Raw genomic sequence first — 27,964 nt, 5'->3', positions numbered from 1 at the left:
GTAAACTAAATATAATATTCATATTAAACATTGTGAGTATTAAACATGCAAGGAGCACTGAAAATTCCTGAGGCCACGAGGAGAAGTAAACTACAAGGTCCTTAAAAACTACAACTCCCACACGCGGGTCAACTCTCGCGAGACTTCGTGTGGAACAGCTGACAGTGCAGTGAAGGTGCGACGTCTCGAGCAGTTAGCGAGTTAGCCAGTTAGCCTCCCGAACATTTTGACTTTCATCACCGTGTCGGCGCCGATAATCATCACAACATGGCTGAGACGGACCCCAAGTCTGTGCAGGACCTCACTAACGTGGTGAGTCGCCAGTAGCTTCGCCCTCGTTAACCACACTGGCTCAGCAACGGCAACAACGCTGCTAAAGCTGGCTAGCTATCGTTAGCTAGTTAGCAAGCAACGGCTAGCTAGAGTTTAGCTAATGTGTAGCTTTTCGTTCCATTTGTGTTTGTCTGTATAATAACAAAGCGCGTGTGTAGTGAACGTGTTGTGTTGTTTGCGCTTCCACGTTGTGTTGTGATGTTGTTGCTCTTCAGAGTCACGTCACTCCATCACAACTAGTAAAAACGCTTAGTGTTACATAAACAGCTCAAGCTCGTGTGTGTGTGTCGCTTCAGATGCGTTTGCATGAATCGTAACTTTTACAGTTGTCGATGTCGTTCGTGTGGAATCATTTGCGGTTTCGATCAGAAGTCACACAATTGATTTAAAGTTAATCTCTTGCATCGGTATGTGAAGAGACAGCTGAGGTTGTGTTTTTTTGTGTTGTCATGGTGATGAGCTGGAAGACGAGGCCACGAGTTTCGGACAAAATGTTCATCTCTAAAAAAGATTTTATATAAATAATATAACAATATCTTACGCGATGTGTTCTCAGAAATTGTGGCATTAAGCTTATTAAAACTTCCCCCTTTTTCCTATAAATGTTAAAGGAGGTGTACATGGAGTTATGTTTTCAGTTATTCACTTTATTTCATCAATGCATTGTCTCACGGTTAGAGTTTCACCAAATGCATCTGAGGATGAAATGTAATGTAATGTGGTGGATGATCAAAATAAACTTCCTTCATATAAACATCTGGATAAGTTGCTTTGCAAAGTTAAAACTGAAGAATTTAGGGCAAACGACAGGAAACGATTTAAAGCAACGTTAGGGCACAGATATAAGAATAAAACTCTACAGAGGAGAAAAGGGTAAAACCTAAATGAAATAACACACGAAAGTTAAAACAGTTGGGCAGATCAGAGCTACATTAAAAGGAAATAAATGAATGCAATCCAATTGAATTCAAAAAAGTGTATTAAACTACTGATCAGTGTCAGGTGGCATAAATACACTGATGGAGCCACATTACGTGATGAACAATTAAGAAAATGTTCTGCAGTGAATCAAAATGATCTCCCATGGTTACAGAGCTTTTACATTGTTGTCAAGGAAACAAGATACTTATGTTATCATTGTCTTGCTGCCTTTTTTCCGTCTTTAAAAATCATTCATAGAGCTCCAGCGTGGTGAATCATAGTTGGTGGTGCCACTGCCCTGTGTTGTTAATTTGGTTTGGAGCACTGGCTTTTGTTAGAATTTAAATTCCATCTTCTGTGAACCATTCACTTACAGTATCTGTGCCGTTTTGTGTTACAGGTCCAGACTCTGCTGCAACAGATGCAGGACAAGTTCCAGACCATGTCAGACCAGATCATCGGCAGAAATATCCTATCATGAAAAACACCAGCTGTCACTTATTCATTAACATTCATAGTTGAATTTCATTTCATGCTTAGTCCCTAATTAACTCTTTGTTCATTGTTTAATCCAACATCTCCTTCTTGCTGCACTTTCAATCCAATGAATACTGATTGACAAACATCATTTTGCCCATTTAATAGTAATGTTTTTAGTTATTTACCTTAACCGTCCTTCCACTCGATGAGATGAGCACACGTATTGATGACTTGGAGAAGAACATCGCTGACCTGATGACCCAGGCGGGTGTGGAAGAGATCGAGGCACCGCCAGAGAAGGCTAAAGAGGGTCAAGGCTCATAATGAAGGTGAGAACGACGTCCAGTGAGCTTTCCACCTAGGATTTCACATTTCTTTCTCTTCATCTCTGTCCCGTTAAGTATAGTAAAATGTGAATGAATGCCTCCTCAGTCTCGGACCATTTGTTTTGTCTGTCCCGCAGATAACAAGGTGTGAAGTCGGTCCTAACTCCGGGAGCAGCAGACTTTCTCATCCCTGAAAATGACTTCTATTGATTTGGTTTGTCGTTGTGTGAAATGCTTTTTTATATATATTGAATATTGTGATACACGGTTACAGTTGTGTAATGACTTGGAAAGCTGAACATTATTTGTAGGCTAGAATAGTGTGACATGCCCTCCGGAACTTAAAGTGCTCACATGCGGGAATGCAACTTTGGATTTTAGTGTGTCGACTTGGGAGGTATTTTTTTTTTCCCCGGCTGCCATCGTTTGTCGTAGTTAATTCGGTCCCGTGAGGCGAAGGCCGACGGGGACAGCTTTGCTCAAGCCTGTGCTGAGAAGTGTAACCGGCAGGCTGACGGGCCAGTAGAAGCTCCACCCCCACCAACACGAAACATCTGAAGCCTGCAGTGTTTTACAAGCAGCACTGTTAACGACCAAGATGTTAGATGCATTCCAGTTCTGATTTTCTTCTATTAAAGCTATTTAATACGACGCTGTTTGTCATGTATTACACAATATTTGTCCAGGTGCTGAGTCATTTTTTTAAAATAATTAACTCTGAGGTGCTCAGTGTTGTTCAGTTTATTTTTTCAAGCTGTATTTTAAGAAGCAAATAATCTGGAATGACTGTTGCATGTTTTTTTTGCTCTACATTGTTTATGATGTATTGGAATGACTTTATTATTACACTTTAAGGTCTGCTGAGCAACAGGGAATTTATCTTCTATATCGTAAAAAATGTTATGTCACATTTATCACAGATGGAATTAGAGATATTTGTCATTTGCACACAAAGGTTGATTTTTGACAAACTGTAAATACGCTGTCACTGCATAACAGGAACCTTTATTCAAATGAATGCAAACACAAAATGTAAAAACAAAATGACTAACCAACATTATTCAGAATGAAGTGCCAAAAGTAACAGGATGGAATAACAGCAGTAAACAAAACATGTCACAAGGATGGAGCTTGATCATGTCACATGATCTCAGAGTTCAACATCAGCAGTCTTTGAAGGTACTGATGCAACATTAAAGTACTGTATGTTATATAAAGTGAATGGTTCCTTAATTGCGTCACAGTTTCAGCTCACGAGAAGGTTTCAGAAGTTTGAAGTTAGAACTCAAAGTCGAGCTCCGTCATGTCGATGGCCCAGGCAAACTTGTCCCTTTGGCTCTTATTATATATTTTTTCTACAGGCACCTCCATGTTCTTACTCCTACAACAAACAGAAAACAAGACTGTCAAGTATGCACTGTAAAATAAACATTAAACAACCAAACAGTTCTAATAGCTTGTGAAATCTTTCTTTTTTAACGATCTGCTGCTGCTGGAATACAGGCAGTTAAAATGGAAGCAAAACCAGAGAAGACAAGTGCTTGAACTCTTCGAAATATTTATGTCCGAAGAAATGTCAGAAATCATTGCAAATCTATTGATCTGAAAATACATTCATTCGTCTGTTTGAACTGTTAAACATTGTGGTCTTTGTAGACCTGGCCACACAGGTTTCTTCTGACTGACTCATCAGTAGGTGGGTTAATACTTTGATCCACTGAGCTCAACCAACATGAGCAAGTTACCATGGTGATCCACTCTGATTAAAAGTAAACCATCGTCATTACACAGAAAAGCCTGATGAGTAATCGTGGCCCCAGGTAGAGGAGGTCATAGTTCAATTTAAAACCTACGTTTGGTTGATTTTACGTAGGTTTGCACATGTGTGAATTTGTGTTTTAACCAAAACCCCAGAGTCCAGATCTGTATTCACTCACCAAGCCACACTAATGCGTGGGTCCAGATAGTTGAGCTTGGAGGTACCCAGTGCAACCTGTTTGTTCTCCTCTTTATCAGTCGCCTGGACCTCCATCTTCAGCAGCTGCTCTTCACAGCGCTGCACCGCTCCCTTCTTCCGCTCCACCAGCCTGTCAGAAAACAGGCCCAAAAAGATAGTTGCAACAGAGTGACACAGTTAAACTTGTCAGAAATGGGATTATTGATTTGGAGGAGACCTCTACTGTGGATTATTTTCATGATCTGGGCAAGCAAAGAGCAAAAAGGAGTGTTTCATCACTCGGGTGAGGATCCCTTTGTAAATAACTGCAGCCTTCACAAAACCACTAAACCCACCAAAAAAAAAACACGTCAACGTAAAACATGCCATTCAACACCAGGTAGATTTGATTACTGGCTTAAATCTCTTCATAAATATCCTTTTTGCTGTCTCAAATGATTTACATATTGCATAATGTGAAAACCGTACTGCACAGCAATGTACAACCAACAGTGTTGGTAATTGCCTTTTTACTCGGGGCAGAAAACACAAAAATATTAAAAAGCAGAGAAGCTGTGAGTTAAGAGCGAGGCTGAATTTCAAGATCTTGTGTTTCCTGTGGCTAAACTGAAGCTCATTATTCACACTGAAGCAGTTATGTAAGCTGTCTGGGTACTTTTCTATGGAGGATGTAACTGTGTATAGCGGGGCTTCTGTTTTAAGACTGTTTTAATGTCCCCAGCGTGACACTTATTAAAAAAAAAATTCTCCACTACTGCAATACTTACACCTGCAGCTTTGGGTCTGGGCTGCCTTTGGTCTTGGCCTCCTTCTTCACCTGTTTCAGCTCCGTCTTCACCAGGGCCAGCTTCTCCTTTCTAGCATCAATCTGGGTGGAGCACATCAGGGTATTGGCATATTTTTATACATATATATTACTGTCAGCCTCAAGGTATCGTTTATTAGGCAGTAATGGTTACAAAAAACATGTGAAATTACAATTGTTCCTGCCTATGCATTGTGATGCAAATGTTAATGTGATGAATAAGACATTCTTACCTTGGCCTGTAGATTTGCCATAGACTGCTCAAAGGTCTTTGGCAGCGCCCGCTGATGGTTACAGAGAATAGCAACTGCTCTGTTCGCTCTGTTGTAGGACAGCAGTTTCTCCACCTCATTGTCAGACTCTTTGGAGGACGACAGAATAGTAATTTGAGTTTAGGCAATTAAGTCCAACCGAGAACATGTATCTAAGCCCGAATCGTGCAAGTTTAAAAGATAAAATCATGCTGGCATCCCTCGTGTTGTTACTGCACACACACCATCCGCACCACACGCACAATTACAGGTTGCTGCCATTTCATTTCATTCATTCAGATCTCCAGTAGCTTCGTCTTTTTCTTCCTGGGGTTCAAACAGCACACACTGCAACTACATGTCAGACTTCAGATTGGCTCTCAGTGGCAATCCAGAAATGAGAAGCGAGTGTGACACTTCCATCTCTGAATGAGAGACGGTGGCAGACTCAGCCCATGGGAGCCCGATAAGAGTGAAGCAGAGACGCACCACACTGAGCAAAGTGATAACGTTCTCCTGCCATGGCTGGAAAAGCTAACTGACGTCAGGGTATCTCATATCAAACGGGCTAAAAATAACAAAAAGTCAGAAGTGTGGTAGTGTTTTTTATCACGACTCCCTGACACATGCAGCCGGGCAATGAGACAATCAAAAGAGGCAGAAGAATAAAGCGCTACTGTAATTAAAGCAACACCGTGTAACATTTACTGAGCAACAGCGCCCCCTGCAGGTGACAAATCATATAAGGCTCCTTGGCCAAGAAATTAAAGTGGTTTTCATATCTAGAAAAAATAACATCTATCAATGTGTTGAGTGGAGTTTAGTCATGTAGTCCCACTCACTGAACTGAAACATAACTGAATGGTGGATATTACCCATGATCCCCGGCTTCCAGGCCCAGCAGAGCTGTAACTAATACACCAAAAACTGTTTGAATTCTTCATATTAAAAAAGTATTGGAGATAAACGTTTTTTTTAATGACTTCAACTGATCTACAGTTCAGCTTCACTCTTCAACTTGCTGGACCTGATTCTGAGAATTGAAGCTGCGACTGTCCCTCACTTCTCACAGGAGATTGGTACCTGCTCATAGAAGTTACAGAGCGAGAACAGACGTTCAAGGTGCGGAGTGGGAATGAAGGAGGAAACATTCTCCCCATTTCCAAGTCGGTGAACCATCAAACCATCGAAGCTGCCGTTTCAAGGTGAAAAAGTTTTATAGTGTTGCTTTAAGGTGTCGGTATCTGTCCTGCAGCTGAATATGAGCCAGCGCTTTATAAGCTTGAGTTTGTCACAGAGCGATTTATTTAAGGTTGGCCTGCTTTATAGTGTAGTGAATGTGTGAATTACTGTTTGTGAGCTCTTTGAGCTGCTCCTGCAGGACGATGGAGGCGTTATACGTCCTGAAGACCTTCGCAGTCAGACCCGGCATCAGGGAACTGAGATGCTTGTTCATCAGGCCTGTCTGCAATGAGGAGAAATGGGGGGGAAAACAGTGTCAAAGAACAACAGAGCCACAATCAAGACATGTCCTCGCCCACTAGGTGGCACTGTGGTATTGTAAGACCTCAGTTTGAAGCACCTGTAATATACCCTAACAAATAAAACACATAATATACCATCTCAGCCTTCATTATCATCATCCATTAGAGCAGGAAGATTAAAAAAGATCACAGTGCTATTTCCCCCCCTGACATTTCTTTAGGTTTTTATAACAAGTTGAAGCTGCCACAGCTAATGGTTTGATGGCCATTAGCTGCTGTGAAATGGCTGCAGCTTCACCAGAAACCGCAAAGAGATGAAATGGAGTTCAGACTGTGAGGGCACAGGACAAAACAAACATGTACGCTCACTGCACAAGTCCTGATATGAGGTGCAAACACATGGAGGAGTTGGGAGGCAGATTTCTAAACATAGATGAAAGCAGACAAATGTGTAGGGGGTGAAACACACAGATGAGTTTCAGTGGTGAGCTCACACCTCCGATAGAAGGAGAAAATAATTCCGGTGAAGATTACAATAATGATGTGGTTGGTTTAATCAGCGTGGGGTCAGCACGCGGCCGTCTGGGGCCACAGACGGCATGAGTCTGTGCGTGTCGCTGCAGGAGCCTATTAAAAACAGGACGAGGGTGGGTTTCCATGCATGTACGTACGTGTGCACGCATGTACTATGGAGCACACTGGCACACCAATTTGCTGTCGTGCCCGACTTGCTAATGAGCAACCTAACTCTGCCCCTGAAATGCTAATGAAGGTCTCTGCAAGTGTGAGGGGCAGGTGTGAGAGATGCTGCACACCAACTCCCTTGGCATGGTGTGTTGTGTGCACAAATGTGTGTGTTTGTCCTCCATGTTACCTCCTAAGGCATCATTACAACGTATCATTACTACACCTCTAAAATACACAATGATACACTCTTAACACACTGGTAGCCATTTTGTGGTGATGCCAACTGATGGAAGAGAGAAATATTGACCGTTTCCATTCTTAACCACTTGCGATGATCTGTGCATTTTTCACCTGTGTGTTCTCAGCATCAGTTTCCTTCTCTTCGGATAAATGGTAGAAAAGGAAAAACATAAAAACTACACTACACCGCAAGTGGTAAAGAAATGAGGTTACAGTTAACCTGAGTGTTTGTACTGCAGCTCTGTTGACAGGACGCGTCCTGACAAACACACTGTAGACAGTAGCAGCAGCCAGCAGGGGAATATCCTCAGTAGACACAAGCTTCGTTTATGTTTCTAAATAAGCACCATTATGCTCTGATTCATTTAATTCCTTGTCTAACAATGCAGGTGAAGATGACACAGCAACATATCTCTGTAATTCACTCCAGTCACTGCAATGTTATTCAGAAATCTGTCACAAAAGACACTAAATTTCTGCTATGCTGGGCCTTTAAAAATGATCAGTATGCTTCAAGCAAAGTGCTTGTTGGATAATCAATTACTGTCTGAAACCCTCTTGTCCCACAGTTTTCTGCTGTTTCAACTTTGCCTTTTTCCAGTGTTGAGGTTGTGCCTTTCACGGTGGTGACACCTTAACATTTAGAAGACTGCACCAATGTCACCTCGCCTCAAGCCGGAGTATGAAAGGAGGAAGCGGCGTCTCCACCTTACAGTCGGTGCACGCAATGACCAATCCTCCAAGCATATCCACGGCTTGAGGGACTGCGTCCGAACAAGCTTTGAATTTTATGAAACCAGCAATGGGCGCACTCACAATTTCCAGCTAGAACAGCTATAAACTGTTTGACCTTAAGACGTGGTTGGATGACACGTTGTACAAACTATCAGGCCTAAAGCATACGAGCAATAATATCATAATAAGGTTTTCTTGAGAATATCCACACTTGACCCAGCCTTAGGACTTTTCTATTTGCACCATTTAAAACAACTTTGCAGACACTGACAGATCAGTTTGTGTTAAATCCTAAATTTTGCACAGGTTTGAGCAGCATCACATCATTATAATAAATAATAATAACAAACTTGATTTATATAGCACCCTTAAAAACACATTTACAAGGTGCTTAACACATTTTTTGTGAAAAACAATAGGAAACTATTTAAAAGCAATTTGAAGATAACAATATATGCATATATATTTTGGATATTTAGATAGAATGTGGCCAACTCAGTCACCTCTTTCCAAACTGTGCATAAAACTTCATGTGAGCAGCACTGAAGCAATTAACCAAGCTCAGCAGCCAAGTCAGTTAAGGTCCAAACATCAGAGAGGCTGTTAATGGAACATGGCTCTGAGAACTCTCTACCTCCCTTCACTCTTCATATTTTACATTTACCATTTAGTCCAAGTATTCCATTTATTTTTTTCACTTCCCTTTGAAAAAAAACAGCTGAGGAAATCAGCAGCACGCTCTCCAGTTCCATTCTTTCCATCTTTCTCCATCATTATTACTACATCTGCCTCCTCACCTCCGACGTACACCACCTGCCCGGGCTGTCACTTCTGGCCGTTTCCCCTTCTCCCTCCATCTTTCCGACTCCTACCTTTTCCCAGCCGTTGTCCACCTTCTCCCTCCTAACCTGCCCTCACCTGGACCAGCTGTCATTTTCCTACCACTCTACTGTTACACACACACACACACACACAGACAGACAGACACTCCTCTCTCTCTCTGTGTGTGTGTGTGTGTGTGTGTGTGTGTGTGTGTGTGTGTGTGTGTGTGTGTGTGTGTGTGTGTGTGTGTGTGTGTGTGTGTGTGTGTGTGTGTGTGTGTGTGTGTGTGTGTGGGGGGGGCCTGGCCTTTCAGGGTGTCAATCAGGCCTGCCCACAGCAGCTATTACCATTCCACCTCCAACATACCCTGACATTTCCCGACACACTAGAGGGCAGAGCGCAGAGGCACCACACTCCCTCCCTGCAATCGCTCCTTCTCTTCATCTCACCCTCTCACTCCTGTCCGGTCTGGGGGTCTTCATTTTCCCACCTGTCAGTCTTTATAACACGTCGCTGCCTCTCACGCCTTCCTTGTGCTTTTCTTATCGGCATATCTTCCTCCCTCCATTTCATTAAACGCTTCTCTTCCGATGTGGCCCTTAATCTGTTGCATACATTCGCACCTACAACCTCTTCTCTCTTTGAGAGTTTCACTTAACACTCAAGGTCACAAGCTGCTGTCGCCTGGTTTCCACTGTAACTAACCTGCATTGATTGACACTGAACGTTTCCCCGAGAAGGACAACATGACGTGTAGATTCAAACAATGCTGTTGATCTTTTGTTTTATAATGACAAGCAGCCTGAGAAGCCCCATGTCTCCTTGCGGAGGAGTCGCCTCACTTCTGTGTGGCCCTGCAGCCTGCAGCTACATGAAGAGGTTGAAAGGACGGCAGATTTCTTATTTTTTTGGTGTGGAAATTCATCTGCCCACCATGTTCACTCTCAATTTTCACTAGCGCAGTTTCATTTTTATCTGCCAGAGTCCATCCCCCTTCTCTCTTTTGAAACTCCTTTTCTGCTTTCACTCTCCCCGCTTCCAATATTCTCCCTCTTCTCCTCACATCACGTTACTCCTTTCATCTCTCCACACCAATGGTTCATCCTCATTCAATCTCATCTCTTACACCTTACAATTTAGTCCCTGCTCTTCCTTTACCATACCCTTCTGTGCCCAGAAAATATTTTTAAAAAAAATGTACCTCTAATTTGCTTTCAGTCCATTTCTTCAAATATTACTCTCCTCAGGGGGTTTCGCACACTTTTTTCACAACCCCAAAGAATAAAGATCCGTTACTCTTTACTTGTGAGCAGATAATACCAGAGGATTTTGTTTGCCACTTCCATTTTTCAATACCAAGCTGTAGAGCGTCAGCTTGGCAATGTTTTTTACAAAATATATCATCTTTAACATGTTTATAATAAAACATGCAAAACATTTGAAGAAAGAAATGTAGAGGCAGTTGATGAGATACTCACATTAAGTCTGTCAAAGAGGTCATCTCCAGGTTCTTTGTTCTCCAGGAAGAGTTTAAGGTTCTTAAAAACCTGAAATAATACACACATTTTTAAATTACAGTACGTCCCAACCAAATCTGACGTTTCACTATTTTATTTAATACTCATATTTGGGTTGAATAATTAACAATCATAGAGATAAATGTATATAAAAGGTATAATTAGACTTTTTAGTTTATGTCCCATCCACTGACATGGAGGAGGACCTATACTGTAGCAAGCCACCAGGGGGCAATCCAGATGCTTTTCCTTCCCTTAGGGAGCTTCAATCACAATCTCTGGTAAGGACATGGTGTGTTTATATGGTTGGAAGGGAACAGGAAGCCAACCAATCACGTATCAATTATTCAACACTGCCAACATTACAGGCCTGACTGGGGCAATTTGAATAAGATGGAAGCAAAACATTGGAGATTCAATTACCTTCAATTTCAATAAATTCAACAGGAGAGGTGGAATGTGGCAGTGGTTCTTTAAAAGCTACTTTGAGTCAAATCTAAAATACAAATGGTGAAATTACACAGTGAATACACATTATAATTCACTTTACATATAAGGAGTGTAGTGTGCATGTGTTTGGAGCCTGAGCAAAATCAACACAATTATTGCTGACATTTCCAGCGACTCCACAGATGCACCAGTCCCCAAATAAACCAGTGAAATGTGCCAGACACCAATTAATAGCAACAGATGTGTTGCTTTATAAACCAGACGGACATATTTCACTTGGTGGTTTGCTAACCCCCCCCCCCCCGACCGGAGAAATCAACAGAAAATATATATTAAAAAAAGAAGAGTACAAGTGGATAAAAAAAATTCAAAAATCAATGTCAGTCTAGAAGTTAGAGAAGCACAGAGACCGCAGTGAACTTCCCTAATTGGTCGAGTGATGTGTGTGTGCGTGTGCATTTGCTGAGATGGGAATAATCATTTAGAAAACAGATAGATATATAAATATTTAACAGGCTTAAAGTACTCAACAGAAAAACATTTATGCAGCTGCAGGTGTCCCCACATTCAGGGGCTGTTTGATAAAGTCGTTCAGCGTCATTCTGATGTAAGTGCGTCCTTGTTCATAAACAACACAACAGATTCTCTGAGGTGGTAACGAGTCACTGGCGAAGGATGCATGTGTGGGAAAGGCAAAGAAAACACATATGGATCGCGTATTATCTGATACATCAAATATTTATAACCCCAAGTATCATTAAATGTTGTCAACCCCCACCAGAGGTTAAAAATGAAAATGTCTTCCCGCTATCCTTCCATTTTATACCGAGTGACATTTAGCTGCAATCCCACTGATTTCCCTGGGAATTTATAATGCTAAAATATGCGAGGGACTAATTAATACTAAGTAATGTGTTGCTTTTGAATGCACGTATGAATAATTATATGTTCTGCCAAGAAACAAAACACTTTGGCTGTCAGGTGCTAACATTTCTTTTTCCATCTCTGGAGCAGAAGATAGCCGGAGCCGACACCAGAGGAGGGGTTGGAAATTTGCATATGCATATGCTCCCGCAGTGCACACAAACATACACAGACACACACACACAGACACACAAACATACACAGACACACATTTTGTCATAGGCCACTTTGGGGAACATTAAAAACCCTTCATCGTTCATTTCTTGACAACTGACTGCAACCATAACCACTACTTGAAAAACCCTTAGCCTTAAACTAATAATTCTTAATCTTAAAACACATCATTACCTTATGTTAAGAGGTTATGTTTTCATCTGTGTTTGTCATTACACAAAACCTACTGGATGGATTACCACCAAACCTGGGCCAGGAAAAGAACCCATAAAACTTTGGTACAGATCCAGAACATTTTTTTCACTTATGTTTCATGGAAATAATTCATGGATCTTGATTTGCACATTTACGGGACCGATATTTATGAATTCTACAATTTGGTGCAGCTGGACTGAATGTCAGTGGACTATAGGGCCTCGATCGAGGTACGTGCTCTACTCAGATTAGAAGCGTGACCAGTTTACTTAAACCAGGTCATGTTGCTTGGATGCAATGACCAGCTTCAGGTTACCTCAGTTGGAAGGTTAAAATTCCCCCCCCCATGAAGATGTAATCCAAGAGCAGCAGAGTGGAGCAGAGGGACAGTTCAGCAGTTCTAACGGACAAATTAAACCAGCACAGCCACAGGAATCCAATCTACAGTTGTGGCTCGAGGACATTTCTCAGTTCCTTCTCTGCTTCAGGCTGTGCGTGCACGTGTGTGTGTGTGTGTGCACGTGTCAATATGCACGCATGTGACCTTCTCTGCAGGGACTTCTGCCAAAACCCAAAGGGCAACACCTAGATTATTATAATGAAATATGTTGGTTTTTCTTGTATCTCAATGAACAGCCCTTATATTGGAGTATTTTTGCTGATGTCTTTTCCAATGGAGAATTGATTTGTGTTTTATGAACTACATTAAGTAGCTTAAAAATATTATTCACAAAATTAAATTTCAGATGCAAACAATAACAAATGACAGGTGGAGAGGATGGATGCAGGTTCGGAGGTGTTAATCACTTTGTGCGTCTTTTTTTCCCTTTACCTTCTTGATGACGGGGACTTTGTTGTAGTAGCGAATGGAATCTTTACCCAGGAAGTCGAACTCCACCACACAATCGCTGCCGTCCAGCTGCTCGTGCAGCGTGATGTGCTCGACACGGAGCGAGCAGCAGCCCACCGTGTCTGCCGTCTCTCCCTCCTCCTTCTCATTACCAGCTCTCAGTGCCAGCTTGTTTGGTGCAGAAGATGCAAAGATAAAACACACGTCAAGGCCAAAGACACACAACCATCGAGGACTCTAACCAGCAACTCTTCCATTCACAGAGCAAACGTGAAAAATCAGACGACAATTAAACGTATTCATAAACACACGAATACTCGAATTAAAGTCCGTGATGAACGCAACAAAGCTGAATCTGAATAGAAACGGTCTTTGGCACGAGCCAGAAGCAATCACACACTCAATCTATCTTTTCACTCAGTGCAGACTGAGATTAGCTCGGGGAAGAAAATGGCTACATATAATCAATTTTCTTCTTGTAGAAGATCTTCCATCTTGCTATGAGAGAAAACAGAAGAGGCAATCAAGACACATTGCATTGATTTCCAGTACGTCCACATGGCCCTTGGTATTAGACCTGGGCATTAAGGAGAATCTGACACTGACAAAGGTTTCTCTCTCTGTGTAAACATTAAACTTCAGTTTTTCCTTGTGAGCCATCACAGGAGCAGACCTTGTCTATGAAGTAGAGGGCCACGGCTCTCTGGCGAGTGACCATCTCTTTAGACTTGAGATCCAGGAGGTATTGGTTACGAATACTCTCCACGCATGTCTTCAGTTTCCTGGCGACCTCGTATTTCTCCCAGTCCTTCTCTCCCTGCATTGACAGAATGACAAGAAGCAAGACGGGATGAATAGGAGGAGCAGAAATAGAAAGCGAGAGTGAGCTTTCTCTGAAAACAAAGTACTAAAGAGACACAACAACAACATGACACCATTTTCCTTGAAAGGTGTCAAATTAGATTGTTTTTTTCCAAAGGTAATCATGACGTGAGTGCAGCCTGTTAAGTCGCACAAAAGAAAATATAAAAGCACACAACTATAATGACAGGATTCTCTCTTGCTGTAGGTTATTATATTGCAACCAAGAAAAAACAATTAAACCCATCATCAGTGAAGACACACATACATATTGTCATGGAGACTAAGTGGAATAACTTAACCTTTACACATGAAAGATGGAAAATGGGAGGAGGAGGAGACCATGAATGAAAATGGGAGATTATAACACAAAGATAACCCACAGGGGGATTCCATTTACACTCCACACACCAGCATTATGGAGTTTTTATAGTTAAGAAATAAAAACATCCTTGCAAATCTGTTTCCTCTGCAAAGAAATGCTCTCCTAGGGTTCTGCAGGTTTCATCAAGTTAATTTTAAAACTTTTACTGAGGTAATGAATGACATTTAAGACTTATAACTTCTCATAATCAAGGGTAGGGTGAGGTAGCCTAGCAGAGGATAACCCTGATATGCCACATTATCCTGTATAGTTTAGGCAGAGACAGTAGGTATCCAGTCTTTACTACAGCCAAGCCAACATTAAGACCTCACCTGCCTTAACATGTTAATGCAGAGTATCCCTGTCTAATTCAGTAGGAGGCTTTTCCCTGTTTGCACCCGACCGACGGCCTACCTTGAGTTTTGAGTTGGCGTTGAGCATGATGTATTTGATGGAGCCCTGGATGTTCTCAGTCCAGCTGGCCAGCCACGTCACAGTGTTGTCATGCCGAACCTCTTTCCAGCGGTGACCAGCAGGGGGCAGCGGGACACACGCTTCTCTGTCAGAGCAAGAAAAAAACCAAACAGTTCCAGCAATGGAGCACTTGACCCTGATAAAACCTGCTGAATATAAATGTGAGACACCCGGTACCTGATATAGATACAGCAAATGTAATTTCAATCATTGTGAAGAAACACACGAGTACAAGAAACGTTTTCATTCAGCACTCGAGGCCACTGAGTGAATAAGTCATGCATAGCTACAATTCTTGAGCGATACAAACCATATTCTAGTGGTTAGACATTCTGTGTTGCAGTGTATTACCATAATCTGTGCAGCTGTCAAAAAGGCTACGCTTTGTTGCCTTGCAAGAAAGATGGTAATGTACTTTTTGTGGGAAAAGATAGAAGTGGTTTCTCTGTGAATCCAAACTTTTAAACACTTTGTGCACTGAGGTCTTGGTTTATTTTCTTGAAGTCAGTGAATAAATCTTGTGACAGTCCCACTCTCACTTGCTGCAGTTGATGATGACGTCCTCTGGCTGGATCCTCTTCTTCAGCATGCCCTGCTTGGGGTGTTCGCCTCTGCCCCTGAACAGCCCTGGAGGCTCAATCTTAAAGTTGCCGATACGCTCTTTGTGGTGGTCCAGCATGCAGAAGCCATACTCATCCACTATCTTCTGATTGGCTTCTTTCAAAGCCTTGAGATATCGAGCATAAAAAAAATACACAGAACCTAAATGATCTACGCCAACCTTCTTTAGACGCTGACAGGAAGATGTGAAAGCAACATCAAGCACACGTGCAGAAGGAAAAAAGCTAGAGTCTCTTACCAGCTTCTCCTCCTTGCTCATGTTTTTCCTGACCTCCACCTTGGCTTTGTGCATCGCGTGGATCTCTCCAAAGTCACATTTGTCAAGAACTTGAATCAGTGATCTCTCCTCATGGGTCATCTCCTACACACAAGTGTGGGCATTTTTTACTAATTGACATTTCAAATATATTCTACAAAATCATCAAGGATTGATCTATTAAAATAATAATTAATATTCCAGGAAGCCATCAGTTTTTTAAATAATACATGTACACATATATACAATATACATCTCCTGTGGCTTCACTTGTTTTACACTTTCTTGTGATGCAGAAATTATTCAAAATTTAAAAAAACAACCATTTTATCAATATGAATTAAAATCTTCAGAACAATACATTAAGCTAAGAAGTGCAGGGGTCTAAATAAGATGATTAAAACAATAAAGCCACTTTTACTAGAAACTGAGCCTTTTACTCAAATCTCCGAGCGCATCTACAACACTAATGTTCCGAGTCCAAAACCTTTAACTTGAGGAGGAGGCAGACAAAAGGTCTGCACACAACATTACATTATTAAATTTACCGGGAGCTATTAATCGAGTGTGCAGAACCTTTGTCTGTTCAAATAACGCATTACAACAATAATGTATCATAAAGACCAAATACGACAAGCATGATCGGAGCAGATCAGTGACCTTTCATTTAATTACTCATCTTTATGGAGGCGCAGAGGACGAGGGGAAAAAAGGAAAAAGTGGTGTCGTTACGAAAGGCCAGAGTAGAGACCATTTCCTCTCTGCACCAGCTTCACCAACCGTAGTGACGCTGCAGCAGCGGCTGAGTTTCAACTTTCTAAAGTTGCTGCACACGGGGTCATTCTATTGATGAGGTCACTAACAGGGCAACGGGACGGAGTGTCTCAGTGGAGACTAAATGGTTCCTCTCAGAATCGTCTGGGTTTTAAAACGTAATGACAGCATGAAGGCTTTTAATACAGCCTGCTGCTGTCGGGCCAGAAAGGTGCACCAACTACAGGCGGACATCAAAAATGGCATTTTAAAAAAAGGTCATATTGACCTAGAGCAGAACAATATAACAGTAAAATAGGGAAATGTTTTTTAACGACCCCCCTCATCCCCACAGCAGTGCTATTAAAGAAAAAATCTACAATATTTATCACATAAAAACATAGATCTTAATATAAGGGAGACTTAAATTGACAAATTAAACCTGAACATATCCATTCAGGATAAAAGTAATGACTCATCAGGTTTGTCAGAGCAGGACCACTCTCGAAGTTTTGTTGTGCAAAAACAGACCTCTACATAAACACACATGTGCTAACACATACACACACACACACACACCTCTCTGCAGACACACTCTGACAGTGTGGACACGCAGTCAGTCTGCGTGTCTAAGCATGACTGACACCCGACAGTGGGCGGGCACTGGGGGCAGTGGAGCGAGGAGAGTTTTTTTCCGGCTATAATAAAACACTTTAATTGGATTTGTTCATATGCAGGGGAGCTACTTGTATGGATTAGCATATCAATGCCTTCACACAAATCGTATTTTCAAGTGCATTGAGCACTAAGCAGCGCAAAATTAATTCTGCATGATATGCCTTGGGGCTTGGCACTTGTGTTTTCTCTACACAGAGGACACCCTGACACCCTGTCACACACATACTTTTCCACACACTCTCCTATTTACAGCACACACATATTCTAACACAAAGCTCTGAGTACAGACAACTTACACTGTAATTGGATGTTATCAAGCTAAAGTTTTCGCAGCTGACATTTTCAGAAGCTGACACTGTTTAGATGTTGTACTTTTTATGCCAACGTAAGCATTGTTCAACTGAGGGAACAGCAGAGTAAAAACGGTTGATACAGGGAGGTTTTAGCTACGACAACTTATTCATGTATACAGCAAATTATCCAGAGCAAACAAAGCTTGCAATCATCAGCGCTGTAGCAGAATCAAGGGGAAATGTTGCAGGACGAAAAAACCACAACAATTCACATTGAGAAAAATCTGAGAAGACTTTAGTACAGCACGGGAGTGTGTTTTATTTGAAATTTTATGGAGATGTCAAATTCTGTTTATTTCATTTTCATCACTAGGGATAAAATTCTGAGCTGCGGGAATCAGCTGTAAGAGGCAGTTAGGGTTTTTTTCTTTTTTCTTTCCAGAACTGAAGAAGAGGAAGAAGAAACACCTGCTCACTGTCAACACTTGCTCAATGAAGAACATTTCAACATGTTCCCTTCTTCCACTTCTTCAGTCGTGTCTGCTCCGCCTACGTACCGGTCACAAAACATTCAGCCATGCAAGAGACTTTTTGTTGAGCTGAGGTCCTTCCAAAACTGGCATAAGGTGTCAACAGCTATAAACAAGTTAAACTTTTAAAACCATGAAATGAAATTTGAGACCAAACCTCTGATAGACGTAACAAACAAACAGTGAAAATATACTTGTTCCAAATAAACACATTTATGTCTGTTCAGACTCCAGCGCCTTGATCCCCATTGACCCACGTTTGAAGGATTTGGCACACAGAGCCGTTTGTATCATAAGCACTTCCAGGCACTGGCTGTAACCACCACAATGACTCAGCATTCTCAAGCTTCTCATTTTCCACTTGTTCATCAACGAGCTAGCCAGTTGGTTAGAATGGCAATAGTATAATGCACAATCTTAACCAGAGATAGACTGACGATGTTGCGTATATAACGGAGCAGATCCCTCCCAAACTTAGGACAATTTAATTCATGGGCCTTTTATTTCTAAAATTGAATTTAAGACATGTGGCCTTTTGCATTTACCTCCCTCCAGTCTTGAAAGAAGTTCTCTCTGAAGACCGTTTTGGTGGTGTACTCGTGGTCCAGCATCTGGGCAAAGAACATTGCCACCTCCTCGGCTGCCAGGCTCAGCTTCACCTTCTGACCTGTACGGATACAAACACAAGCACATCACTACATATCTTATTACTGACCCGTCGTACATGTTACAGGAAGTGAGGCAGAATCAAAACAATAAAAATAAAACAGAATGCAGCTTGTCCACCAGGCTCAACGGTTCGTGTTCACTCCTTCCGGAGTTTGATGAAACTCCAGAATGCAACAGCATCCACCTCAGCTCCTTCACAATCCTGGCAGACTAATCCATACATTTATAGACCGGCCGTTTTAGAGACAAGGACAAAGATCTACATTCAGCCCCTTGACTACCAGCGAGCTACAAACAAGCACAAGCACGCACAGGAATTAACAGATCAAACCAACTTCCCACAGGACACTGTTGTGCCTCGACTGCTAAATAAAGCAAAAACAATTACAGTCATCAATCAGTGTTTGACCCGATACACCTTTGGTGTCCTAAAGATCCGATCGTGCGTGTCTTGTGTGTGTGAACAACGGAGTTTGCGCCGCCTTCATAGAATTCTTTGTTTTAATTCACAACTTTGCCCAAGGTTTCTCCTCCTCAGAGCTCCACGGTTTGGTTTTAATTTCTAAGGTTTTTCTGATATTATTCACCTGTTCCCTTTCCAGGAGTTCCTCAATATGCTGAGTCAGGGTCATGTGAATGTGGTTGTGTGAGTGCAGAGCAAGCTGTGTAATTTAAACACTCCAGGCTTTGAAGGTCAAACATGCTGGTGTTGCATCAGTGGATGTTAATATGTTCAGGACTGGGTGTCCTGTGGAAAGATGATTCCTCTTCTGCACAGCAAAGTCAGAATGTAGAATAGACTTAAGGGGAGATGAGTTTGTTCTTACAGCACTTAAGTTATGGAATGACCTACTTCAGAAATTTAGAAAGGAAAAATCAGTCTCTTCTTTCAAAGGATTCAGATTTTCTTTTTTTTTTTTAAATCATAAGCCTTTCAATTCATTTAGAGTTTATATTATAATTACAGCTGCAGGTTCATCTGATTCCAAGTCTTTTACAGTTATTCTGTTTGGTGTCATCAGTAACACCAGTGTTTTCCCAAAAATTATTACCCAATGAGAATATTTTTACACCCTGGCATCCCAATTTTTAAGAATGTCAAATACACATAAGTATGTTTTTTAAAGAAATTGCTTGTAATAAATAACTTTCAAGCCATTTTCGCTCATCCTCTCTCATATGTCCTAACTCCGTGTTGCTCTGACCTTTGTAGAGAAAGTGAACGTCGTCAGGTAGAGTCTGGTACTCGGGGGGGAAGTACGGTCCTTTGTGTTCCAGGAACTTCCATTTCAGCCCATCTTCATACTTTTCTTCCTCCCACCTGATGGAAGCAGAGTGATGAATAAAATGAGGATGAATCTGACAGAGTGCAAACTGCTCCTCTCTGGTCCCCAGTAGTTTGTTTAGTTTGATTGTGATTGTTCAAGTGTGTCTGTGTGTATAAGAACTTGTACTTCAATCTTTGTGAGGACATTTTTGAAATTCAGGTCGAGGAAGTAGAGATGTGTCGTCCATCTTTATATACAGTCCATGGATTTAATGTTCAGGTTTGAATTAGGTTTCATTGTGAGGGCTAAGGTTTGGGTAAGGACCTATAATGTCAATGAATATCTTCACAAAGACAGAAGCTGTGTATAAGTTAGATACAAGATCAAAAAGAAGCATTTTAAAACCATCTCCAGCGACTCTGCTCCTCCTCTTCTTTCTTTTTGATCTTCAGCAGTTTTGCGTCTTCAGCCTGCTCCTTTGTCCTCTTAGGTTTCTTGGAGACTGGGTGCTCTCCTTCCTCCTTCTTTACACCCTGTGCCGAGAAGAATATACTGAAATGTAAATTTAAAAAGGCTCCCACCGTGAACCTCGTGTCCAAAATACCTCAAATAGTGGGAATATTATTGATGGAGACTGATCACCACAGGGAAAACCCATGTTTACCTCTTCCGTCCTCTTCTTTGACTTCTTTTTCTGAGTTTCTCCGTCACGTTCGTCGTCCGGCCCATGTTGCCTTTTTTTCCCCTTGGAGCTGAAGTTACCAAGAGACGGAGAGAATACACATTTCTTACACAAATCATAACCCCCCCCCAAAAAAAGGAAACACCTATAAAATGCTGCTTTGTTAACCATAACCTAATATTAAGAAAAGCCTACATGTAAAGACTTCTGTAATTTCAGGCCGGTAGCCATCTTAGATGCCAGGTCACACTTACGTAGGTTTTGCAGCGGGATGTGAGGGACCTTCCATGTGCTCTTCTTTAATTCTTTTCCTTTTCAACCCTTTCTTCTTCGCGGCAAAGTCCTCGTCCTCTGGCTCCTCTTTCACCAAATCGCTGAACCACAACAAAAAATAACCTTATAATCTTAGCACTAGCTAATACTGTTTTTACATTACATAACATTACATTTTATCTCTTTCCAATCTGAAGTCAGTCTGATTTGTGGCCACATAGAGTTATAGTTTTATACTGGATGAGGCTTTAGTTCAAATACCCGCCTTTCTTAAAATCCAGTTCACCCAAAGAAAGCAATGTTTTTAATCTCAATTTAATTAAAATTTAAATCGATTTTTAAACCCTCCCTATTTGAACCTGATCCTAACTGCTGTTTTTTCCTCTATTGTGTCTCGTAAATCTCACTTGAAATGTTGATTTTCAATCACCCTGTCTTAACATGCTAATAACAAGGCAGAAGCTTTCACACTGCTGCCTCAAGTGTTGGGACAAAATTAGCCTGTCATGCAGAATAAAGGTTTTCTTGTGGTCACTGACCACAAGAAATCACACATAATGATGGGAATTATTTAAAACACTAATGATAATGCCATAATTATAGCAATTAGACAAGAAAAACAAATTACATCTGAAAGCTTGGATTTCCCTGCAGAGTGAGGAATTGGTCGGTGGGATTGGGCCTAATTAAGAAATCAACTAATTACAGTCACCGCTGCTGATAAATATCAGTGGTCCCCTTTACTTCAGATCACATTCAGTGAAGGGAGAACTGCGGGAAAGCACACTGTTTTGTTTTCTCATTACTGGGATGATACGTGTCATAACTAAACCTTTTAGCTGTGGGAAGGCAAATGCATCCTGGTCCACGTCTGAAGGACCACCTACTCAGCTGACATCCTCTGACCCACTACAGTTTCAGAATGAACCAAACATATGTTTACAGTTCTGAGTGTTTCCCATATAATTACGTGTGTCTCCCTACAATATTCACACTGACTCGCCACATTGATCTTTCTATTTATTTCAAATGAGTAAAATGGTATTTCATCGTAAAGCTGCGCACATTGATTCATTCAGCCTCTCCTGACTCTGCTCTCAAAAAAACAAAACAAAAAGTGCTCACTGGAGGAGACACATTCAGGAGGTGTTGTTATACCAGGTGTGAACACACTTACTCCGAACTGTCCCCTTGTGATCAAATCTCTCAGGACAGATGTTAACACCAGGTTTGAACGGACCATTCAGATTATTTTTGGCAGGTTTTGCGATAGGAGTCAAGATTAGTAGGAATAGTGATTTTTCATTCCCCGAAAGAACGAGGATGACATTTTTTCTGAAGTCTGGAGAATATTATTTGCATGCTGAGGCAAATCTGTAGCACAAGGCTTCATTTATAATGGTGTGTTGTGACAGATTTTACCTTTATCATAAAACTGCAGCTCCGGCCATTTGGATATTTCACTTTTTGCAATTTCAATAATATTATAATTAATTGTTGAGCGCTGACTGACCTTTACATCATGTTCATCATTTTTTTGACATTTATCCAAAAACCCTTCTGCCGAGTATTATTTCTTCTTCCAGCAAATCCTCACAGGAGATTCTGCACAGTCAGTGCATGAGTGACTACACTTACACAAAAATCCAATCACACTGTCATTCCATACTCCGGTTCTCATGACATCCTTCATGTAGTCATCATACTGACAGTACAAAACTATTCGTGTAAGGATTCGAATCTGCCTGTGTGTTTCAGGACATTCAGTTTGAAATAAAATATAGTATATATATATTACAATATAGAAAAAACTGTGATGGAGCAAGTTTTCCACAAATTATTGAACTTTGCACTGTGTTAAAAAGGTTTGAGCTCCCGTACAGTTCTATACAAATGCATTGCTGTAAACTTGCTCAAATTAATGCTGAGATTTGCCACTTTCATGCAGTACCTATCACCACAGAGCAAGGAAAACACAAAACACGCAAATACTTGACTGGACTGGAAGACTGTATATCAGAGTATTTTTCTTTAACAGTCAATTCAGGAGAATATTGGCCAAATATAGACAATTATTAAACTGGTTCCATCAAGTGCACGTTGTATAAATCTGTGTGCGTCATCCTCCGTCAGAGATGGAGTTGTTTTTTTTATGTGAGAAGTAAATGCAGAAACTCAACTGCTTTCAATCAGCTGTCACAGCATGTCCCAATCACCTTTATTCCGTAGGAAATTACTGACATACCTATGTTCTTAACCTTCACGGTCGACAAACTACAAAAGCCTTTTTTCATATCCACAATGAATTACGTGTATAGAAGAAGACAATTTCTAACATTCCCTGTGTTATTTTGTTATTTTCACATTGTAAGTGAGGATCAGCTGTTCAGCTCTTCTACTCAATGTGAAGATATAAGAAAAAAAAGCATGTGTAGAAATGGTCATGTTATTTTCGTACAGACCGAATGCACCACTGAGCAAAATCCATAAAAAGCTATAAGAAGGAGAGTGGGTCACTGCATCCATTGACATTTACAGTCAGTGGTTCTAACAGCCTTATGTTTCTTCCTTAACTCTGCTGCCGTAACTTTCTCCCCTGCATGAAACCCACTCAACTATCACAGTTGCCACCTGAGCCTTTTCTAAAGGGGAAAGAAAAAAAAAACCCTGAAGGAAACATTAAAAGCCTGAATTTGACAAAAATAGTTTTTCAACAGACATCTCCTTTAAAATGTCACTCCTTGTTTTGGGGCTGGGCTGAGTCTGCATCTGGGAAACAATCCATTAGCAACTGTATAGAAACACCGCTGTGAGACAGATTTGACTCAGCACGCCTTCGGCCAAAGTCTGCCATCCTGGCTACGCCCTGCTGAGCATCCAACTACTCAAGCCGTGCATTCTCATTTATTACTTTTCTGACAAGCCGCAGATATTTGTCTTCAGTGCAGAGGAAAATTAAAAGCATAAAATGGGAAACGGCTTTTTTTCCATAGCCCATGAACATCAAAACACAAGGATTATTTTCCATCACCTCGGGAGGGAAGAGGAGAGAAAGAGGAGTAGGAATTGTGAAAAGTAAGACTTCTGGCACAAGTATTTCGTCAGTATATTATTCAGTCTATTGAAATAAAGACTTCATCCCTACCTGAGACCGTTGGCTGACTCCTGGGTGTCTTTCTTAGGTGTTCTGACCTGAGGGGAGAACATGCATTAAAGCTTAATAAAACATAAAGTCAGTCATAAAGTAGTCTGCAAACATTCATTTAATCAAAACAGGTAATTTCATGTCTTCTAGGACTCTTTGTGTGTCGATATATACACTGATGTTAAATCTTTAACTGGATAATGTATTGTTTTATTGATAAACATGTCAAAAATGTCGGGCAATTCAGTCTTTCATCTGAGGGCCTCAGAGGGTGAGATCATAATCAACTATAATGGATCAGTCTATCTAGAAGATATTAATCAATTTTGACATCAATCATCAAGCAAATATACAAATCCTTGACCATTTCCAGCTTCTACCATGTGAGAATCTGCTGTTTTACACTGTTTGATACACGTGTCTAAATTTTTTGGACTGCTGAGATGTCACCATGGGGATTTTTCACCATCTTCTGAAATCTTTTAAGACAACAACTTTGTAGTCATCGACCGACTGTAAATAATTAACTTCCAGATCAACTTTAGATAAAAACAGGAATGGGAGGCAAAGCAAAGGATTATTAAATGAAGTCATGGTATCAGATGAATTGCGTTACCATTTAAACGTTGTCATCAAAACACTGCCCTAAAATAATTACTTCCAAAAGCCTTGATATTGAAATGCATATACGCAAACTGGTCTTGAGGATTTCAACAGCTGCTAGAACAAGCTGATGCACATGCTCGGGCTGTGTCAGTGTGAGCTGAGGTTAGCAGGTGACAGGGGCTGGAAATTTCAGCCTGGTATCTGATATGCTGCTTCCAGAGAGGGCACAGAGTTATGGAGGGACTCTCGTGACCATGACGCTGAATTTCCATTGACGTAATTGTGACACAGGTCAAATTTTAGCCGGATGGAAAGCTTGATATTAGCGCCTGACTGATAAATCGGTTGACCAATAATAACAGCTGATGTGAGCCCTTTACAAACATATCGGTATCAGTGTTTGTTTGCGGATGTGCACAAATAAGAAATCTGTCATTTTACAGAATGAACAACGCATATATATTATTATTAAATTTGTATTTAATTCATTTAACTTCTATCTATATTTGGTTGTATTTGCATTTTATTTTGTAAATTATAGTTATTTATAATAAAGCTTAGGGTTAAACCATATTTTCTGCAGTTACATGTCTTTATCGAAAAGTTTGATAAATACATCTTAGGAATTATTGCACAATTTTTTAAAATATATATATACACACACACACACACACACACACACACACACCAATTATTTTTTTACTCCCTAATATTGGCATCAGTCCCCAAAAGATGCATATCGTCTATTCAATATAGAGCAAAGAGAAGAAAATGTGATTTACCTTCTTAGACTTTCCATTATCGGTTTTCTCTGCAGATTTATTTGGCTTTGTGCTGCTCGTCAGGTTGTGGAGATGGGAATGGGATGACAATGAGAGAAAGAGAAAAAGGCTTGTTAGCGATGCAGTATTTGTAACACATGAGCAGTCAGGGAAAATAGTACAAGTGCAAGAAATAATCAATTTTCCATAGAACTGTGACTTGACTGAAAGGGCCCCTAAGAGACTGAGAGACTCAGAGTCTGAGCTGCACTTTTCAAGTGAGAGCATATTAAGCTGATGTTAGATTCCAGACTCTGCCTGGTTAGCATCGTTCTACTTTCTGACAACGCTATAAAATGACAGCGATCAGACAAGCAGTGTCCCAGAGGATCCCCCAACGGCTTTGAACATGGTTCTTTTCAATTTGACCTTTCCAGACTTCAGGGCTTAGCTGTATCCTCAGCTAAGTTTTTTTTTTTTTTTTTATAATCCAAATTTTGAACATCTGACAATGGCATTTTAACAGTTAAGGCAGGAGGCACTTTTTCTTTGAGAGGAAAATTAATTCCATGAGTCTTACAGCAGAGGATGATAAGCTGATCCTTAATCAGTAATTCAGTCAGTGTGCTGTGAAATAACACAAGGCTGTCACAGAGAGCGGCCTGCTCTGCTGCCAGCAGTGCTTACAGGTGTCTATTCATCTCTCTGCTCTCATCAATTACACAAGCCAATGACAGATCGCTCTGCATTCATTTGTCTCTTCACATACGCACGGCAATAAACGCATCAAATATCAAGGTAAATTAATTTATTCATATGAAGATGGAGAACCTACTGTACTCAGTGAAATTAATGCGTGCACTTGATGCCACCGGCCTCCTCGACAGCCGGCGCAGCAAAAGTAACCCCTTGTTGTGTCCGTCCTGCAGTTTCACACATTTTCTGACATATTGCCCCCCCGCTCTCGTCTGATTTATCACCACTATGGGTTTTTTTTTTTAATCCAGATGAATTTATCAGGGTCCCACTCTCCTGGACAGGTTTTTCTGGACAATTCAGGACATCAATTAGTAGAAATATGTCAAATAATTTAAGGGTGGGTCTAGTATTGACACTTTTTAAAAAATGATGCAAGGTTGATGATTAAGTGTCTCAGTCGCAGGTGGTGGCTACATCCATCACTGGTAACTGTACAATAAAGTCATTTGATTTGTTTGGTTCCTTGAATTAGTTTAACACTTCATTAAATCGTGGCAGTCATTCAAATAATCACTTATATGTAGGTCCCTCAAATTAACTTTAAAGTTGGAACAGAAAATGACTATGCTCTACCGCTATAAATATTTCAACGTGCAGTACATTACATTATCAGGTTAAATGAAATGTGTGAATTATTGTCAAAGCCTTGATTAACAGGTTTGTTGTTACATAAAACCCCAGTAGCCTTTTGTCGCAGGAGTTCTGGGAGAGGGCACAACTGTTATACTGCCCAGCTTCTTACAAAGAGTGCGTCAAACTAAATAAGCTCTGAACTTTACGGAGGCAATCTATGTAAATAGATACAATATTCACACAGCCCCCTCCCCCCAACCCAAAGTTTTTTTCTGTGGGAACAGGAAAGTGCTTTGAGATAACGCAAAAGTAACACAAAAGTATTGTGAGGTAACACAAAGGTAATCCTCATAAAGATCTCACTGACGCTTCGATGGCTCCGAAAAAAATCAATTTTCTCTGTGCAAAGACCAGTTTGGATGTGTCCTGCGTTGATGGTGAACAGATGTGGACTGTGGTGCACTGAGGTCACATATACAGTTAGTGACACTGACACACACACACACACACACACACACACACACACACACACACACACACACACACACCTGTCTTTGATCGTTTCTTTGATCTTGTCTTTGATCGTGTCTCCACCGGCTCCAGGGCTTTCTTCGTCACTCAGCCTCTTCAGTTTCGGAGCCCTGTGTTTGGGCTTCCCGTCTCCTTTAGCCTCCTTCTCTATCCCCATCTCTCACGCGGGACCTTTAGCGGAGCACAGTGAAAACCAACCGGTCATTTACGGTTTAAAAAAAAAAAGAATCAGGGTTCACGGTATCAAACGTGTCCACCGCCCTGGAGTGATTTAGCGTTAGCATTGAAGCTAATTGGCTAATTGAAATCTCCATTTCGCGTTAGCTTGTCTGGGAAAGTAAACATGATAACATGGCCGCCGGGTAAAACTCAACAGCATCACTCAGCTCACTCACCGGGTTTAATGTCGGCGGGTTTTCAGTTGTTTTCCGAGTAATAGACAAACTTCTGCGGCTGTGAACAAGGCGAGACGTCGCACTGTGAACTTGCTTTAACGCGCAATGACGTTATTCCAAGTTGAGCTGTGATTGGCCGAGGTCTCCAGGTTGCCAGGTTTCAGAGGTGTTGCGGGGAATTACGTCACTTCCGGTCATTTGACCTCCCGACGACCTTTCATGTCCCGTGTTGTGTTCATGTGTCGCGGAAATTATTGGTTGTTGTCTATCAAAATTCACTCACATGGCTAATGTGATAAAACTAGTTATTAAATCCATCGA

At 41.1% G+C, this 27,964-nt stretch overlaps 3 protein-coding genes across 3 annotated transcripts; 1 reads left to right on the top strand and 2 right to left on the bottom strand.

Annotated features, from left to right (window-relative positions):
• The first annotated feature begins 141 nt into the window (after positions 1 to 141).
• hsbp1b (heat shock factor binding protein 1b) lies at positions 142 to 3,509 on the top strand. The gene is made up of 4 exons (XM_034588466.1): positions 142 to 312; positions 1,655 to 1,721; positions 1,937 to 2,063; positions 2,198 to 3,509. Exons 1-3 carry the CDS (start codon positions 268 to 270, stop codon positions 2,056 to 2,058), a joined length of 234 nt encoding a protein of 77 aa, XP_034444357.1. The 5' UTR covers positions 142 to 267; the 3' UTR covers positions 2,059 to 2,063; positions 2,198 to 3,509.
• LOC117763385 (DNA topoisomerase 1-like) lies at positions 2,301 to 20,447 on the bottom strand. The gene is made up of 14 exons (XM_034588464.1): positions 20,324 to 20,447; positions 19,856 to 19,971; positions 18,527 to 18,648; positions 15,710 to 15,832; positions 15,390 to 15,577; positions 14,791 to 14,935; positions 13,825 to 13,968; positions 13,134 to 13,319; positions 10,520 to 10,588; positions 6,424 to 6,538; positions 5,056 to 5,183; positions 4,785 to 4,885; positions 3,998 to 4,147; positions 2,301 to 3,441 (listed from the first exon to the last, which is right to left on the bottom strand). The coding sequence occupies exons 3-14, from the start codon at positions 18,605 to 18,607 to the stop codon at positions 3,339 to 3,341; spliced, it is 1,533 nt and encodes a 510-aa protein (XP_034444355.1). The 5' UTR covers positions 18,608 to 18,648; positions 19,856 to 19,971; positions 20,324 to 20,447; the 3' UTR covers positions 2,301 to 3,338.
• On the bottom strand, positions 18,928 to 27,928 carry LOC117763176 (DNA topoisomerase 1-like). The gene is made up of 9 exons (XM_034588123.1): positions 27,642 to 27,928; positions 27,266 to 27,416; positions 25,407 to 25,458; positions 24,019 to 24,065; positions 20,855 to 20,974; positions 20,523 to 20,670; positions 20,324 to 20,451; positions 19,856 to 19,971; positions 18,928 to 18,938 (listed from the first exon to the last, which is right to left on the bottom strand). Exons 2-9 carry the CDS (start codon positions 27,403 to 27,405, stop codon positions 18,928 to 18,930), a joined length of 762 nt encoding a protein of 253 aa, XP_034444014.1. The 5' UTR covers positions 27,406 to 27,416; positions 27,642 to 27,928.
• Positions 27,929 to 27,964: the final 36 nt, after the last annotated feature.

Source organism: Hippoglossus hippoglossus, chromosome 6 (assembly GCF_009819705.1).
Source record: "Hippoglossus hippoglossus isolate fHipHip1 chromosome 6, fHipHip1.pri, whole genome shotgun sequence".
Classification (NCBI taxonomy): Eukaryota; Metazoa; Chordata; class Actinopteri; order Pleuronectiformes; family Pleuronectidae; genus Hippoglossus; species Hippoglossus hippoglossus.
Note: the sequence above shows the minus strand (reverse complement) of the source record. Positions and strands in the feature narration are given on the sequence as shown.